We start from the raw sequence: 16,394 nt of genomic DNA on the forward strand, positions 1-16,394 counted from the left end.
GACGAGATTACTGCTATTTAGGCCATTCTGATCAACCAAATAAAGAAACAGATTTCACCTTTCCACTGCTGTAATTCCATGGAATTAGTCCTGGAAGCCCAGGTGATACTTCTTTCTCAATCTGCAGATTTCCAATTTTCGTCCAAATTAGCCTTTAAATACCCATAGCTAAACTTTACTAACTTACTAAGAAATGAGGCAATGATTTTATGCAAAACTCAAGATCACATTTGTCATACTAGAAAGCAGGAGTGGGTTTGTTATTTTATTTTTTATTTGAAATATTGCAGAGCTTTCTTATGATACATACACAGTGATAGGGCTTCCAGTAGCATAAAGAAATGAGTTATGAATCATAATCAGAAATGACTCTTACATCTATTAAGACAGTTATTTAAAAAACCGTTTTGATGAATCATGCAAAAATGTTCACAAACAGTATTATACTTTTCAATAGATAAATGTTTTGTTTTTCCTAAGTCTTACAAAAAGAGCTTGTGCTTTTAACACTTGTATTGAAAGAAAAAATATTTACAGCAGACATCATAAATGCCACATTGAAGTTCATAGAGGCAAAGTGGTGATGGTCCCCTGTTTTGCATTCACAAAACATGCTGAGGGTTTCAAATCTTATCCATAAACTCCCAATGTAAAAGTATTCAGTCTTGGATCTTCAGTACGCTCCTCTTCTCCAAATCATTCATTTCCTTCAGTATGAGGGCAACATTGTATCTCAGTTCTTGAAACTTTGCAACTGGCACCTGAAACAGAGTACTCAAGTTAGAAAACACAAGACATCCCAGCAACCTTGACTAGGATGGATATGGATACAGAACATTCTGCAGGGTATGGCCAATCTCTCTTAAAACACTTATTTCTTCAGACTTAAGACAAAGGACTTAAAGTTCACAAAATTCAGTTAATTCATCTAAATCCACGTGGAAAAGGAGAGTGGGGAAAAACAGAAATAACATATACATGGCACATTTTCTGTACTGCCTGATGAGAGAAAGGAAAAACTCAAGGATGTAAACTGAGAGTTGCTTTGGTGATATAAAAGTCATGGACTGGAAGGAAAGACATCTGGAAGGTGGTGGAGACTACAGAAATCTCAAGCAACAAATTCAAGAAATTCTGCTTGTCCAAACTCGCAAGAAAAAGAATTGAGACTTGAGTCAAGAGACTTGGAAGCAACCTCAAGAGCAAATGGCACTGGGCACTACATATGGAAGACAAAAGATTTAAGGTTAAACACACAAAGCATTTTCAACTGTGCAGGAGGCTCATGGGCTCTCCTTTACCATTTCAAGCCCCAGAAGCCCAGGGGATGGAAATCTTATTTATGGAGACAGAGACCCCCAGCCGAGTGCAGGCCCAGACCGGTGGCCAGGCTGGTGACAGCGGTGCAGCGCACAAACACGTGCTCAATGAGTGCCCAGGGCAGTCTGCACAGCACTGCCTCATTTCCTCTTTGCACTGAAGACAGTAGTTCTTTTGGCAGAGACCCTTGTCATCCCTCTGCCCACTGCAGCACAGGTACCAGTTATATGAGAGGAATCCAACACCTGCATTTTCCACATACATCAGAAATGCATAGAAAGGCACACTTCTGATGTATATACAACAAGATTCAAAATGCTGCAATTTCCACTGCTTTAAAAAACCAAAAAACTTCAGTCAGAAGTCACACTGTGATTAAAATACCAAATAGAGACCAAAGAATGTAACTTCTCCCTGTGCTACACACATTTTAAAACTGCTCACAACAGAATTATTTTCTGGACTTACCATCTTACATAAGCCCTGCAGGGCATTCTGAACGTGTTCAAATAAAGGAAAACTGAAGATCTGAGGACTGTATTTTCTTGCATATGGTACCTTGAACCAAAACACAAGTTTATCCCATAGAGCTACTAACTGTGGGAAGACCCCCATCAGATAGAAATCCTGTTTGCAGTCACACCCTTGGCATTCAGATCCAAGCAGCAGCAATAGCAAAGAGCTGATTCTAAGAGGAGCACTATTTGTTATCAGATATCTGTACTCCTGCATGTGCTACACAAACATATCTCCACTGCAGAATAACAAAGGGTCTTCCACAGACTAACAATGACAAAAAAAACCCCAAACCAAACAAACTCTAAAATCAAACCAAAACAGTCAGAAACAGTGGAATCAAGACCAGCACTTGACATTATATGCCAGGAAATAAAGTGGGAATAGAGTATGAACTAGATTTTTTTCTCACAGGTGAATCTTACGCTGTTGTAAAGGGTTAACCTGAAGTCCATGGCATGATTTAAGTTCCATGGAAGTCCTCAAATACAGTGTATGGGATGCTCTGAGCTGGACTGTCCAGTGGGATAAATTTGATCTCCTGTGAAGTGACACCCTCAACAGTTTGCAATGTAGCACAGAACTTATGCCTTCCTCAACAGATGCTTTCTTGCAAAACAATTTACCAGTAAAATCAGTCCACCTCTTTCAACCCCAGGGCTTTGGTGCTTCTTCCAGACTACTACTAATGAGAGAACTGAAGCCAAAATCTGTACAGAGTTCAAATGTAACAATGCCTGCTGTGCATTGAATTCCTGTACGCACCACCATGTTATTTATAGAACAAATAGCATTCCATTTCAAAGGTTAAAATTATGGAAGAGTTTATGCCATCTTCTGGCAAGCCTTTAGGTACAGTGTCATAAATAAAAACTGCCACTGACTAATCCTGTAACAAGCAAAGAGGTTTTTAGGGATTTTTTTACTTTCTAACAGCCAGAACAGTTCTAAAGAAAAAGAATAAAACTACCTCTGCCACAGAAAATAATGTTACCATTTTCTGTCAAATACAGAAGGTTTAGAAGTGTATCATACATTATATAAACTACCCCAGTAATTTCCTTGCCCTCAAGAGCCACCATCAGGGCTGAAGGTTACAGTTCATAGCAACCCCATAAGTTTTACTCAAACTAGATATTACATAATAGTGCTTTCCAATAATTAATATTCTTCTAATAAATTACAGTTCAGCAGAACATGTGTAGGAACAAGGTATGAAATTATTTTGATTGGCACTTCATCAAATATTTTATGTGGCTACACTGAACGTGAAGGATTCTAAACCACACCAAACAATGGTAACACATCATTTACAAAAGCTTTAGTGTTTTAAGGAATAATTCAACTTTCTAAATAAAACCAGAACTGGTTTCCTTACTTTTTATTATGGCAATCAGACTTACTTCAAAGCGATGAGCTGTCCCATCTGAAAGCTTCATCATCATCAGAATGGAAGGCTGCAGTGCACGGGCCAGTGAACTGAAATTATTTACATCATTAGTATTACAGCAGTAGAGATCAGCAGTGTGATGAGTACAGCATTGCACATTAACAATTTTAGATGTTCATGTAGGTTTTACACAGAACATGAGTAATTTCAGTCGCAGTGTCTGGCTGGAAACTCATGAACACAACAGTTCTGTCCAATTTACCTCAGTATTTAGACTTAACATTTTGTTAATCTTTTAGGAACTGCAAGTTTAGGAGCATTTTCATTTTTATGTAATTGGTTTAGTGGAACTATGATAGGGATAAGAGGTGACCAAGTAATGCTAATAATAATGCACAGTTTTCTTATGCAATTTACCATGTTGCATTAATCATTTCCATCCCTTCATATGTTCAACTGCCACCTCATTTGGGGATTTAACCTCTTCCAGGCTTCATCCTAAATTTGTGAGTTATTTTATTTGATGACCCAAAGAAGGGAAATGAGTCATTCTTGTGCAGCTTCCACCAACTGACGTTGCCAAAGCCTGCTCAGGTACAGACAGGCACTACAGCCCAAAGCTGCCATACCTCCCTGCAGAGGCTGTTGCTGGATGATAAACAAGGAATCCCAGGGGGAAGATTACTGAAAACAAAACTAAAAGGAAGGAAAACAAAAACTGGTAATGTATTGCTCCTATGTTGTTTGGAAAACAAATCATAGGATTTGCTTTCAGCTTGCAAGCACTGTGCCTGAGGATGTTTATCTGGACGTTTTGCTCTCTTATCAGTATAGATTCTTTCTCTACAGTGATACTTATGTGGTGCTTACAGCACTGTCCATCAGAAAGTCACCTGAACTAGTAGCTTGTGGCCATTCCAATTTTCTCTTAGGAGCCTTTTTCTGGATTTCAGGAAGACAATGCCTGATCAGCCAAGGGCCTCTATGGCAGCAAAGACAGCACTCTCTCCCAGATGCAGGCATTCAGACATGCAACAGTAGTCATTCATGCTAACAATTTACACTGCTAACAAAGACTGGATCATCTAATTTCTATCAGCTTGGCCTGTCTTGCTTACAATCAAACAGCACAGACAACAGGTTTCTGCTTCCTTCTGGCACTAGCCAAAGATCCATCCCCCACATGCCTCTGCTGTGGCAGATGGTGAGAAGCTGTTCACTGCAGGCACAGGGAGGGTGATCTCAAAGGCTTTCTGTTGTGAAAGAAACTAGGAGGTAGTTCAGTGACCAGTTACATAATTATGGCAGTGTAAAGGTGCTGTCCTGAAACCTCTTTGTAGAAGCAGAGTGCATGAGATAGAAAGTCATTTAACATGTGCCACAAATGATGGTCTACTTGAGAAGTTGAATAGATTAATACCCTCCCCTGTTCCAGTAAAACTAAGAGCTTGCTTAGCTGCTTGAGGCTCAATCTAATTTATGCCATCATCACCAGGATTTGTGGATTTGTATCACTTCTATTAAGTTTTAAAATAAGAGACTCAAACTTTGAGCAAACCAGCAGTAAAGTGCATATATACTGACTTTTACACTGTTCAGAAAATTCCACCTTACTGTTTAATGCTACCTGCCAATCCCTAATAGCAAGGCACATTTTGTCCCCACTAAAATGTTTAAGCAGCATAAGAAATCAGTTTGACATTAGGTAATTCCAGGGATGTGCATGATTTTCTTTTATACCTTGTGGATATAGCTACATCCACTCTCCACTTGAAGTCCTGGATACTTGGTAGCCGACTTCTTTGTATCAGAGCTGTGCCTTCCGAAGTGGGACGCCTGAAGAGTGAAACAGAAATAAGAGACTGGAATGTAAATTCATAAAATAAGAAACAAAGAGAAAATAGGATTCCTCAGTACAAACCTGTCTGGAATTTGTTTCTCTCCCACATCTGTGCTCACTTAAAGAGGTCTGAAGAAGCTGAGTTTTTTGTAGATTTAAGACAGCTATGCTGAGATTATCCCCTTTTCTATGCTTAACTATGTATGGTCTATGTTGAAAAAAGAGACCAAGAGACTGTGACATGCTAGTAAACTGATCTCACCATAAAGTTTAGTAAGAGTTATTGTGGTGGCTGGCATACCTATTATTTCAATTATATGGAACTGTGAAGCACAGAAAGGGACATGCAAATATATGTTTACCTTCATGCAAATCCAACAGGAACAAGCAAGCAGAGACAAGACAGATGACTTAGGCAAAAGAGTTGCATAAGGTCACTGCTCTCCTTCAGTAAAAACCATCAAGTATTGGCAAGCAGCAACGTTTTAAAACATAATAATATTAGTGTATTGAGTGTATTTTGAAGCATACTTAAAAAATCCCACAGAGGTTCTTGTTGATCCAGTATAATTTACAAACTTTAAGTTCCTTACATAATGTTCACTTCCAACCCCAGCATAGCCTTCAAGATTTTTGCCTAGTCTAATGCATAAGAAGCCAAGCATTTAATTTGTTACTCATATTGCAGGAAGAATCAGGTTGATTAAGCCCTAGCTTAGTTCTGGGCAGAAATACAGTTAACAGCAATTAAACTTCAGATGGCTGACAATCTAAAAAAATTTAACAGTGTCCTAAGTTCTAGATAACTAAATGACAAATCTGATATGACCAATCTGATACAAATATATAATAACCATTGATTTTTAGATATATACACAGAAATAGTTTCAGAATGAGGTCACTGAGCTGGTCCATTCAGGAGCTGGACTTCTAGACTTTGTGTTACTTTTTTTTTCCCCCCTCTAAGCATCCCATGTCCCTGGAATTTATTTACAGCACATTTCAAGGCTACTCCAGTACTTCCACTAAGGGCAGGATAAGGAACATTACATCCATGGCACTAATCTAATTACAGACTTTGCATCAGAAAGGAATCCTCTCTGAACTAATCAAGCACTGTAGGAATGGCAGTCTAACATCACCGCTCAGATTCTTGTGTGCAAGCTAGCTGGGCCCTTAGAAACTGCCCAGAAAGATTAATGATCTGATAAGGTACACGGGACTCACAGGCTGAGATCCTCCAAGTGTCCTGCATTTTGCAAAGCTGATATAAGAAAGAATTTATCTTTTTGGTGAGGAGGGGGTTGGGTGGTGTCAGAAGTGACACACATTCCTAATAGCATGGTAAAGGAATGAGCAAAAAAAGTAGATCAGGTGGCTCTTACTCACTGTCAGCTCCTGGATAGGAAGTAGGTCACCACAGCTGGGTGCAGACATGAGGAGCCAAAGTCTAGAACACTCATTAGCAGGATTAAACAGTAAGAACAGGCCTTTCCCTCAGTGAAGAGCTGCTGCCAGAGTATTGCTTACGTTGGAGAGCCCCTAAAAATAGCCACACTGCTAATGTTTCCTTAAAACATGTTAACTCCCATCAATGGAAGTCAGACCATTCAGTGCAGCACCAGCACTCTGGGGGAAGAAAAGAGTTTTAAAAACAAAAAGATATTTACTTAGCAGTAGTGGGAAAGTCAGAAATGGTGACTTCCCAAACAGAAGGGAAGCTTCTCAATATTGTTGAGAGATGGCATTTCTGTGGTCAAACACAAAGCTTTACTTCTGGTCAGGACTGCACTTCTGTACCATTCTCCCAGAAAGAGTCACAGCTTCTACAGCTTAGTTTAAGCTTCTGTCAGGACCTTCCCAGCTTGGACAACACCACAATGGGAACTGCAAGAATCCTGTAAAGATGATGGAATGGGCATAGTGGCCAACATGCATATATAAATTACACAGGCTGCTAATCAAGCACCATTCCATTGATTTCTGAGAGGAATAGCAATATGGAGCAGAAAAGACCCAATGAATCTTACATCCAAAATCTATAGCCTATAATTAAATTTTGTAAACACCCCGTGCCAGCAGCTGCAATACACTGTCAGCACATTGTGCAGAAGGCAGAAGTTAGAACAAGTAAAAGACCATGGATCAGGTAGAAACCATCCTAGAGACCATCCAAGCTATGGTGGGAAGGATGACACATCTGGTGACAGGAACATCACCTGCTAAAGGATGCAACTTGAAAATGAAAGATTAGAGAATTTGGAGCAGCAGGTGATTTACCAGTACCAAAACTAAAGACAAGTTCTGGATGGTTCCCTATGCACATAACAAGACATGCCTGGCAGGCCACTGAACTGGAAGGCTGAATGAACTTGGACATGTGAAATGCTGACAAATGGCACACAGAATGCACTCTCCTGGTAGAAACTCAAGCTACACCATTAGGAAAAAAAAAAGCAGTATATTTATTATAAATGTTCAGAGGGGAGGAAATTAGTATCACCCTTTCCCTTAAAAAAAGTTTTAATTTCATGTAGTTATTTGATGGTATCAATGTGGCAAGTTTTTCTTTCAGTCTACATAGCTTGGTGGAACTGTGGGGACACAAATACAAATGCCAAATACTTCAGAGCTGTTGTTTAGTGAAAAGAACTCCAAAAATAAGATAAGATGCCAGGAAAAGTATTAAAAGTGGATTTTTCTGGGTTATCTAGCTCATACTGAATTACTGAATTTTTGCATCTCTTACCATCACAAACACATATATTTACAACTCAATATGCATATGTATGAGTCAGAGTTACATTTAAGATTGTAGAAGGAGATCTGTCTAAAAATCAAACCTGAGGTGTTCTTCTCTGGTCTCAAAACACAGAGCAAGATTACACTGGATAATCACAGCTTTCAAAACGAGAAAAAGCTAAATTTTCCAGCATCGTGATTTCACAGTAGAAAACAGACAATCATGCATGCTTCAAATTACATCTAAATTTATCTTCCTTCCCTACTGCAAACAATATTTCCACTTTGTAACCATGAATTTTACATTCTTAGCACCTATAATTCAAAGAGAAGAGCAAAGAAAAGATGAGAAGACTGAATTTATTTTTACTCCAAGAACCTTTAGCTGTAAGCCAAGATCTTAATCAAAGAAATGAAACATATTTTTAGCTTTGGTAGCAGCATTCAGACCCTTGAGGGTAACTGAAAAACCACAACTATGATTACTGGGATTCCATGCAGAGAATCTGGAGCAGCATTGTGTTAGTGATGTCACGTGCTGAGTGACCTCAAGTTTCAAGAAGGAATATTGGAATCACAGAGTATCCTGAGTTGCAAGGGGACAACAATGATAATCAGAGTCCAACTCCTGGCCCTGCACAAGTTTGCATATTCAAAATGTTCAAGATTTTGAATTTCTAGATGTAGAATAGGTTAAATATGATTGAGCAGAGAAACTTCTAGAAAAAGGGAACCCCAAGAATGGACAAAAGAGATAGGCTGTTCAAAAAGCTCTCGATTTAGAACTGCCTCTAGAGTTACTGAGGAATGTTACTTAAAAAGTGAATTACAGCAGGCAGAGCACTTGATATCTCATATGTGTTGTCATCAAGTCATTCAGTGTGAATTCCCAACTGAACTGTACGTTAAGAGTTGAGAAATGTTATCTGAGAAAGCTGCCATGAACTAGAGCATGTAAGAGGGCTTATGTAGCCTGCCTCTTTTGCTATAACTTGCAGTGATAATTATGGCAAAAATGAGTAATTCTGCACTGCATTTCTCATTTGAAGGTATTGATCCACCTCACAGTCTATAGAACATTATAAAAAGTGATGAACACAAAAAACCTGAAAATTGGCAAGAAAGCTACTTAATGCATGTATTGCCATGCATGATGGACATCATACTGTGATGAATCAAAATAATGGGACAAGTCTGTTCTCATTAATTTGGAAAATACTGCAGTTCCTTCAATACACCAAGGGTTTGTGTCAGCAGAGCTCTGTGCAGCCCTGCTGTCTGCACAATGAAGACACTAACCTGTTACCAAAGACTACACTGGAAAAGTCCACAATGAAATCTTCTGGTATTCTGAAAGAGAAGAGCAAGACAAAACAGTCAGGGATTTTTGTAACCACTGTTATGCAGCCTTATCTGAAAAAACCCTAAAGCTATAACAGAACACAAAAAATGTGTCAACATTTTCCGTCTTCCACTGCTTAAAATTGCCAGCTCTTACGTAAGCACTTCAGTATTGATTCAGTCAGGGCTCTCAAAAGGACAACCTATGTTTATATATCAAGAACCCTAAAACTGTACTACATCTTCCCATCCTACCTTGTATAGCAACAGCATATTTCAAAAGAACCCAGTATTTGCTTAACTTCTCTCAGTAAAGTCAAGAAAAATTTTACTGACGGCTCTGACAAGTGTAGAAGGCAGGCCAGCAATGCATGCCTTCAAAAATCCCAAACTTAACACCTTTCATTTCACTTTCACCTCAAGTGTAATGAAGAAGAAGGAATTGCCCCCTCAGAATTCAAACAGAGGCCCTTGTAGCCAAGGCTACTCACAAAAGGAGCACACGTGGGGACTGGCTGAAGACACTAACACACTCCATCTACCCTACACCTCTCCACTCCTTCAGCATTCCTCTGACACTGCTGTTGCCTTACAAACAAGCTACTGTTGATTTTCTGTTCAATAGATCAGGCTGTGAGTTGCAAAGACCACAGAGCAAACACTGTCTGCTCAGCTGCCTTTGTCACAGGGACAGTAACCTCCTACAGAGAGCCAGGTTGGTCAAGAGGGAGAAGTCACTACTGCTGCTGCCACAGTTAAATCCTGAACTCACCATGAATCAGTGCCCAGAGACATTACTCACCAGTGGCTTGAGACACACAGCAGTTTATCAAAGAAAAATCAAAGCAAACAAGGAAGTTATCTGTCCTAAAGAGCTTACAGTGTCTAATGACCAGAGAAAAAACAATTCATCAACTCACACAGTGGGAAGATGAAACAGCAGTTACTACAAGCTCTTCATAAAGGAAGAAATGGTGTCAAACCACATTTTAAAACAGTGCTTGGATAAAAAGAAATTCATTTTAGAAAGCACTAGAACAGTGCTTTTTTGGCTGCAAGAGTCTGTCTTTCAGAAAACACAAGGCTATTTCTGCAAACATTACTTATACTTTCCTGCAAGTGTATCATTTAGCCCATCCTGACACTTACTGGATATCCTGACTATGCAGTGGAACAGCTGGAGACTGTAATAGGGGGCTGTAATATGATTATGATGATACCTACCACAACACTTGCTTGACCCAAGAACATTACTAGAACAGCAGCATTAATGCTACCTTTGAGTTTGCATTATTTTTGCTGTGCAGCCAATGATTTGCTGAAAATTCTGTTCCTGGCTCAAGCAGCACATATGAGGCCAGTCACACATGAGACAGATAAGACAGAACGTGGCACAGTTCAGCCTGAACTACACATGGCAATCATTTGTCAGTGGAACATTCTGAGAAAGGGACTCACAGGGCAAGGAATGTGTGAAGATGTTTTAATCCCATGTTATTTGCCCAAGTCATAAAGTTACTAAATAATCTGTGAGGGAAGGGGGAAAAAAGCACCCACAATTTAGTGTGAATTTATTCCCACTGTCTCAGCAACTCAGGCTAAGAAATAGGGAATTGCAACTCTTTTAAACTAGTAACATTGATCTAGTTAATCAGAGTGGGCCTTCCAGCCTCTCTCTTCATCAAAACTAGAAGCCAAGATCAGGTACCTCACCAGAAGATTGAGAATTACAAGATACTATATGGGCAGAATTAGCCCAAGCTCCAGATTCACTGAAAGAAACAAAACAGAATGCAAGAAATGAAAAATAAAAAAGGTTACATGGTACAGAGTTCAAACCTTTTGAGATGACAGAACAAAAAAGAGGGCTATGGGCCCTTTCTCTGCCTTAAAAGGCAAAATACCTGCCCAAACACTGGATACCAATAATGCCAAGACATCACTGTTCAATGTCATGTTCTTTGTGCACTTGATCACTGCAGCATGCTAAGTGTCTGAATGTAATTAGTGTTTTGAATACAAGCATTTCATCTCCAAACCCAAGCCCAATGGGAAACAGAAAATTATGTTTCTCAGAGGAACTGAAGGTACTAAAGATGCCACCAAATTTCTAAACATCATCACAGCTTAAGAGTAGAATAAGCTATTTAGTCTTCTAAAAGTTTAGCCACAAGGTAAAGAGGGCTACTCACAGAAAGTAAGACTGTCAGAGATGGAAGTTAGGAGGAGTCCCAATACTGTGAGAATAATGGGAGCATAGCAGCAACTAGCAGCACATAAAACACAAGAGTCTGCAAGCAGCACAAATGCAGTTACCTAACTATTGCTGCTGCATCAGCCATATTAATCAGAGCAATAAAATACAAACATGTATCAAGAAATAAAAGATACAAAAAAGATCATCCAGACTGAAAAGTGCCTAATTAAAATGTATGAATAAACCATTAAGTGAGAAAAAACAAAACAAAACAAACACAACTACTACAGTGTAAATGATTAAAGTGTGGTGAAATGAGAAGGACAGGGACCTGGGAGTCTGCATTTCTAGACAAGCCAGCCCAGACAGTGACTTCTGACACTCCTATGCCAACTTTCTCCACTGCTCAGAAGAGGAATATTCACCCATCCTCAGAGAATTTGGCATGGAGCTTTTGGTATTCTTCGTTATTCCGTGATCAAACATGGCACACTTGGTATGCACCTCAGGCAACACCAGCTCCCAGTGGGTCAAAAGCAATTCCTCAGTTTCTCACTGACCTACTTTAACCTGGGTGTGAACTTCATGATGTGGCAGAGGCACCAGCTTGCATTTGAGCTCTCAAGACAAAAGGCAGGCTGAACTCCTGAGCTGCAGACAAAACTGTATCAACTTGCAAGGCACCTTTCACTATGACCCAAATGACACCTTTCATTGATTAAACCCCAATTACATCTGCAGTTTTAATTTGCCTGAAATCGCTCATAAAGTAAATCATGCTTGTGACTTAACTGCTTATGAGGAGAAAGCCAATGTTAACAGACAAATAAGGATGAAAAAAGACAGAATTAGAAACATCTATTTCTCTTAGGTAGCAATCAGAATGTTAAAGAAATTTGCAAAAATACTGTTTTAAAATAATTAAGCCTTGGTGATGATGTTTCACTACAGAAGAAAATGTCAAATGCTGTTACTCTCTCATTGCTACTGAATATAGAAATAAGGGACAACCCGTGCATATTACTAGCATCTGATATCTAGCTTTAAGGATATGATCCCTTCAGAGATACTCGTGGAAGACTGATACAGATTTTGGCAAAGGCTGTAACAAAGGTCATGATTTCTTGGGTAATGGGCAGGAGAAATCATAGCTGAACACAGTGGTAGGGTTTCATGAGTGTTATATCATTGACCTTTCAAAGAAGGAAAGAAGTAGGGCAGTTCTTAGCTTCTGAAATGCTACCACTGTCTTACCAAACACTTTAAAAAATATTGCAGGGCAAGATGAGGATGGCAGAGAGAAGGTCATTCATATTTGCATAACCTACATAACAGACTAAATCAGACCATTCTCTCCAGCAGGTGAAATAAAACTGCTCATGCTCAGTGCTAAATCAAGTCTTACACAACACCTGTTTTTTTCCCTCTGGCTTTACATGATGTTTGGCAATGTATGCATTATGAGAGATTTACAGGTAATTGTTATACCAATTTTTTTGTGTAAAAAAGTTAATTTGGGGAAGCAGTTACATAAAAGCCATGAAAAAACAAACATTAAAAGAATTGGTGCAAACAGGCATACCTGAGCTCCTTAAGGTCTTCTTTAAAAACCTAAAAAGAGAGGGAAGATGAAATTTTACATGATATAGTCTTAAATGATCACTTCTTACCTACAGAAACAACAGTGGTTACTTATTTATTGTCTCTCCCCAAAAATTTTACACTTGAGGGCCAGTGGTTTTGAAATGACTAGCAATATATTGAAAAGAATTTTCAGAAGTGTTCAATCAAGTTGTGATTTAAAGACCTAAATATCTTGGAAGCCTTTATTTTTCAAAACAACATCTCTGCCACTTTTATGTAGCTATTCACTTTTAATTTAGAGTAACTACGCACCCTTATTCTCAAATATAGTTTGTAGTAACTTGTCTAAACTATGACAAGAAAAAAGGAAATGGCAAAAGATAAGGTCTGAATATTAAAAGCATACTCCCACTACATTTCTTGCAATATGGGAGCTTTCCCAGTATGCCTGGGTAAATATGAAGCCATATCTTAAACAAGAGGTACTGGAAACCCAGAAGAGTTTCACTCACATAAAAATGAGATAAAATTGTAAGGTAAAGGAACATGAAAAATGAAGAAAACAGCCATGAAGAAGGGATAGGGGTTGGGAACATGGCAGGTGTGTACTGATTCACACCAAACATCCACAGCATAAGTTGAAATGGCATTTTCTTCCAAATTCCAGAATATTGTCCTGGCCATAAGACCTTCCTTCCTCTATGGCAGGAATATGAACAAAGGAGGCAAACAAATATGAGTGGTATGTGTGAACACCCTGTTAGAGTAAGAGGGAGTGTTGATGCTTATGAAATAACATTTTGCTATGATTTCTTAGGCAGTTTTAATTTATGAGTGAAAGCAAACATGCAGGGTAAACAAGATGCTGAAACAGAAATAGATACAGGAAACTTCTTTCTAAAGCTTAATTTTTAAAAATTTTTTATTTTTCAAAAAGCTCACTTTAAACCTACCCAACAAGTGAAAGAATAAGGTCCAGATTTTTAACAGTTTCTTCCAACAGCTTTAATTTGGAAAATCATTTTTATGTGCAGCTTCCACCCAGGCAAATGAGATTTAGACGGTGACTTGTGTCTGACGAAGCTTTTACCTTATCAGGGTTCCAAGTACTCCCAGAACTTACTTCTTGTTTGAAAGTTGATAAGGGGAGTCTCAATGCTTCTCGGAGGAGGGTGTACATGCCAGAAATGAGGAAAGCAAGTTGCTCTTCTGAGAGATTAGCACTTTCTGCAATCAGCCTGACAGATTCCTTGCAGTCTTTTCCTTCTAATGCGTTAACAGTGACTGTGAATAAGAAAGTAAAGCAAGATCTTTAATTTACTCAAATGTGTAGCTCTTGATTTTGATGGTCAAAGGTGCATCGAGAAAACTTTCACCACAGGGAGAAGCCGCACAGACAAAAATGAAATCAGTCATTGAGACAGTGTAGCAGAGCCTGCAATAACACTGGCTGGATAACCCTCAGATACTGTTGCATGCAGTTTTTACATCTGAACTGACCAGGCATATGAATTTACCATTTTTTACATTAGTCTTTGTTTAGCAATAGAGTAACAACAACAGCCTCGAAAAACAAACTTGGTGCAAGAGCAATATAGATATATGATGTTGAAATCCATCGCATATTCAAAGATTACAAAACCTTCAGAGGAAAAACTGCAACCCTGCAAACTGTGAGTCACAGGCCAGCAAAAGCAGACAGTGATGGGGGATTTGTGCCAGCTCTGCATAACTGCAGGGAGGCTGTGCCCACCCACTCCAGGGGCATCTGCTCCGGGGTCACTGCTCAGCTCCAAATTTGAAGGACTGCCTGCCCCTGCTATGGCAGGAAGCATTTACTGCACACCCAAAAGCAGGTGATAATTTACACCAAAATTAAACTCAGACAGTCAGGCTTCCTGGCACTGATAAGACTTTTCATCTCTAGTCCCTGCACTAGACAGCAGATATGGTTCAACACGGGTATTTACTTCTGTCCAAACATCTCTGCCTGTACACAGCTTTATTATTTCAAGTTTTACAAGCCACCCCTAAATACATTGCTCATTCTGCTTCTGTGTAGCAACACTTTCAGAGACAAACCAGCTACTAGATGAGGTGTTTTGAATCCTCCAAATCAAAGCGAAAATCTCTGACAAGATGTTAGCTGGGAGAATGTGCCAGGGTCACACCATGCTGGGCAGCAGCTACCCTCCAGGAAGCTGTGCTTTTGCTCCACTAATCAACTATTCCATTATTCCATGATTGTTTTACATACCCTAATTTATTCAACTGTGTAGCTCTTGATTTTGATGGTCAAAAGTGCCTTGAGAAAATTCTCACCACAGGGAGAAGCCTCACAGACAAAAATGAAATCAATCATTGCCAATACTACAGCCTCAACCTCAACAGGACACCTGCACCTTGGGGTTGCTGTATCGACTCCTGCATGCTCTGTAGGTACCCACGGGGTCTCTGACTGCCACACACAACCTGACAGTGACTGGGCTGCTGGCTCTGGGACACAGGGATGAGAGAGGAATGACTTAAACAGCACTCAGCTGACTTTGGGGGCCATCCACAGCTGCAGAATTCCGCTTCTCTTTATCACAGATTTCACACAATTGTAGAATACAATGAATCAAGCCCCTCATTTTATTTAAAGCTCAGCTGTAGCTTCCTGTCGGGAAAAGCAGTGGGAAGTGCCCCAAGAAGCTGCAGCCTTCCAGCATTCACAGAATCACAGAATGTTCTGAGCTGTACCGGACCCAGAAGGATCATCGAGTCCAGCTCAGCCCTGCACAGACACCCCAAGAATCCACCGAGTGCCTGAGAGAATTGTCCAGCACTCCCTGAGCTCTGCCAGGCTGCTCCTGTAACCATTCTCCTGCGGAGCCTATTCCAGTGCCCAGCACTTTCTAGAGAAAGAATCTGTTCCTGTTACCGAAGCTGGAGTGCCCTGACACAGCACTGTGCCGTTCCCTCGTGTCCTGTCAGCGCTCAGACACCGTCAGTGTCCGTCTGTCCGTCCGCAGCCTCTCGTGAGGAAGCTGTAGCGAGCTTGAGATCTCCCTCCAGTCCCCTCCAGGCCGAATCAAGTGACCCCAGTCCGTTTGGCTTCCCCGCTAGGGTCTTTCACCCTATTATTTGTTCTCCTTCGGAAGCTCTCTATCAGCTGTCCGTGCCTCCCGTGAGGATCCACGGGGAACGCGGCTCCCGCCCATGGGCTCTGCCTGGGAAACCCGCACGTCCCTGCCGGGGGCAGGGCCCCGCACGGGCCCTACCTTTGAGGAGCCGCCGGAAGGTCTCCTTGCCCACGTCCTGCACGCTCCGGGCCATGGCCTCCACCTCGGCCGGCACGCGCGGGCCCAGGAAGCCGCGGCCGCCGCCGCCCTCGCCGAGCCCCTGCACCGCCCCGGCCGCCATGGCCGCGCCGCCCGCCCGCCGCGCGCCCTCCCCGCGCCAGGGGGCGCTGTGGGGCCGCG

At 40.6% G+C, this 16,394-nt stretch overlaps 1 protein-coding gene across 1 annotated transcript; it reads right to left on the minus strand.

Moving 5' to 3' along the window:
- Positions 1 to 252: 252 nt before the first annotated feature.
- On the minus strand, positions 253 to 16,335 carry COMMD5 (COMM domain containing 5). The gene is made up of 7 exons (XM_033072295.1): positions 16,194 to 16,335; positions 14,054 to 14,214; positions 12,929 to 12,957; positions 9,108 to 9,158; positions 4,967 to 5,062; positions 3,240 to 3,315; positions 253 to 761 (listed from the first exon to the last, which is right to left on the minus strand). Exons 1-7 carry the CDS (start codon positions 16,333 to 16,335, stop codon positions 660 to 662), a joined length of 657 nt encoding a protein of 218 aa, XP_032928186.1. The 3' UTR covers positions 253 to 659.
- Between the last annotated feature and the right edge of the window lie 59 nt (positions 16,336 to 16,394).

The sequence above is a fragment of the Catharus ustulatus genome, chromosome 14, assembly GCF_009819885.2.
Source record: "Catharus ustulatus isolate bCatUst1 chromosome 14, bCatUst1.pri.v2, whole genome shotgun sequence".
NCBI classification, from domain to species: Eukaryota; Metazoa; Chordata; class Aves; order Passeriformes; family Turdidae; genus Catharus; species Catharus ustulatus.

Excerpts from the sequence above, each read along its gene's own strand:
- COMMD5 (XM_033072295.1), bottom strand. The coding sequence starts at position 16,335 with ATGGCGGCCGGGGCGGTGCAGGGGCTCGGCGAGGGCGGCGGCGGCCGC. Across the intron at positions 5,063-9,107 it reads AGTGTAGTCTTTGGTAACAG|GCGTCCCACTTCGGAAGGCA; the intron begins GTTAGTGTCTTC and ends TTCACTCTTCAG. Across the intron at positions 3,316-4,966 it reads GATGTAGCTATATCCACAAG|TTCACTGGCCCGTGCACTGC; the intron begins GTATAAAAGAAA and ends AAATAATTTCAG.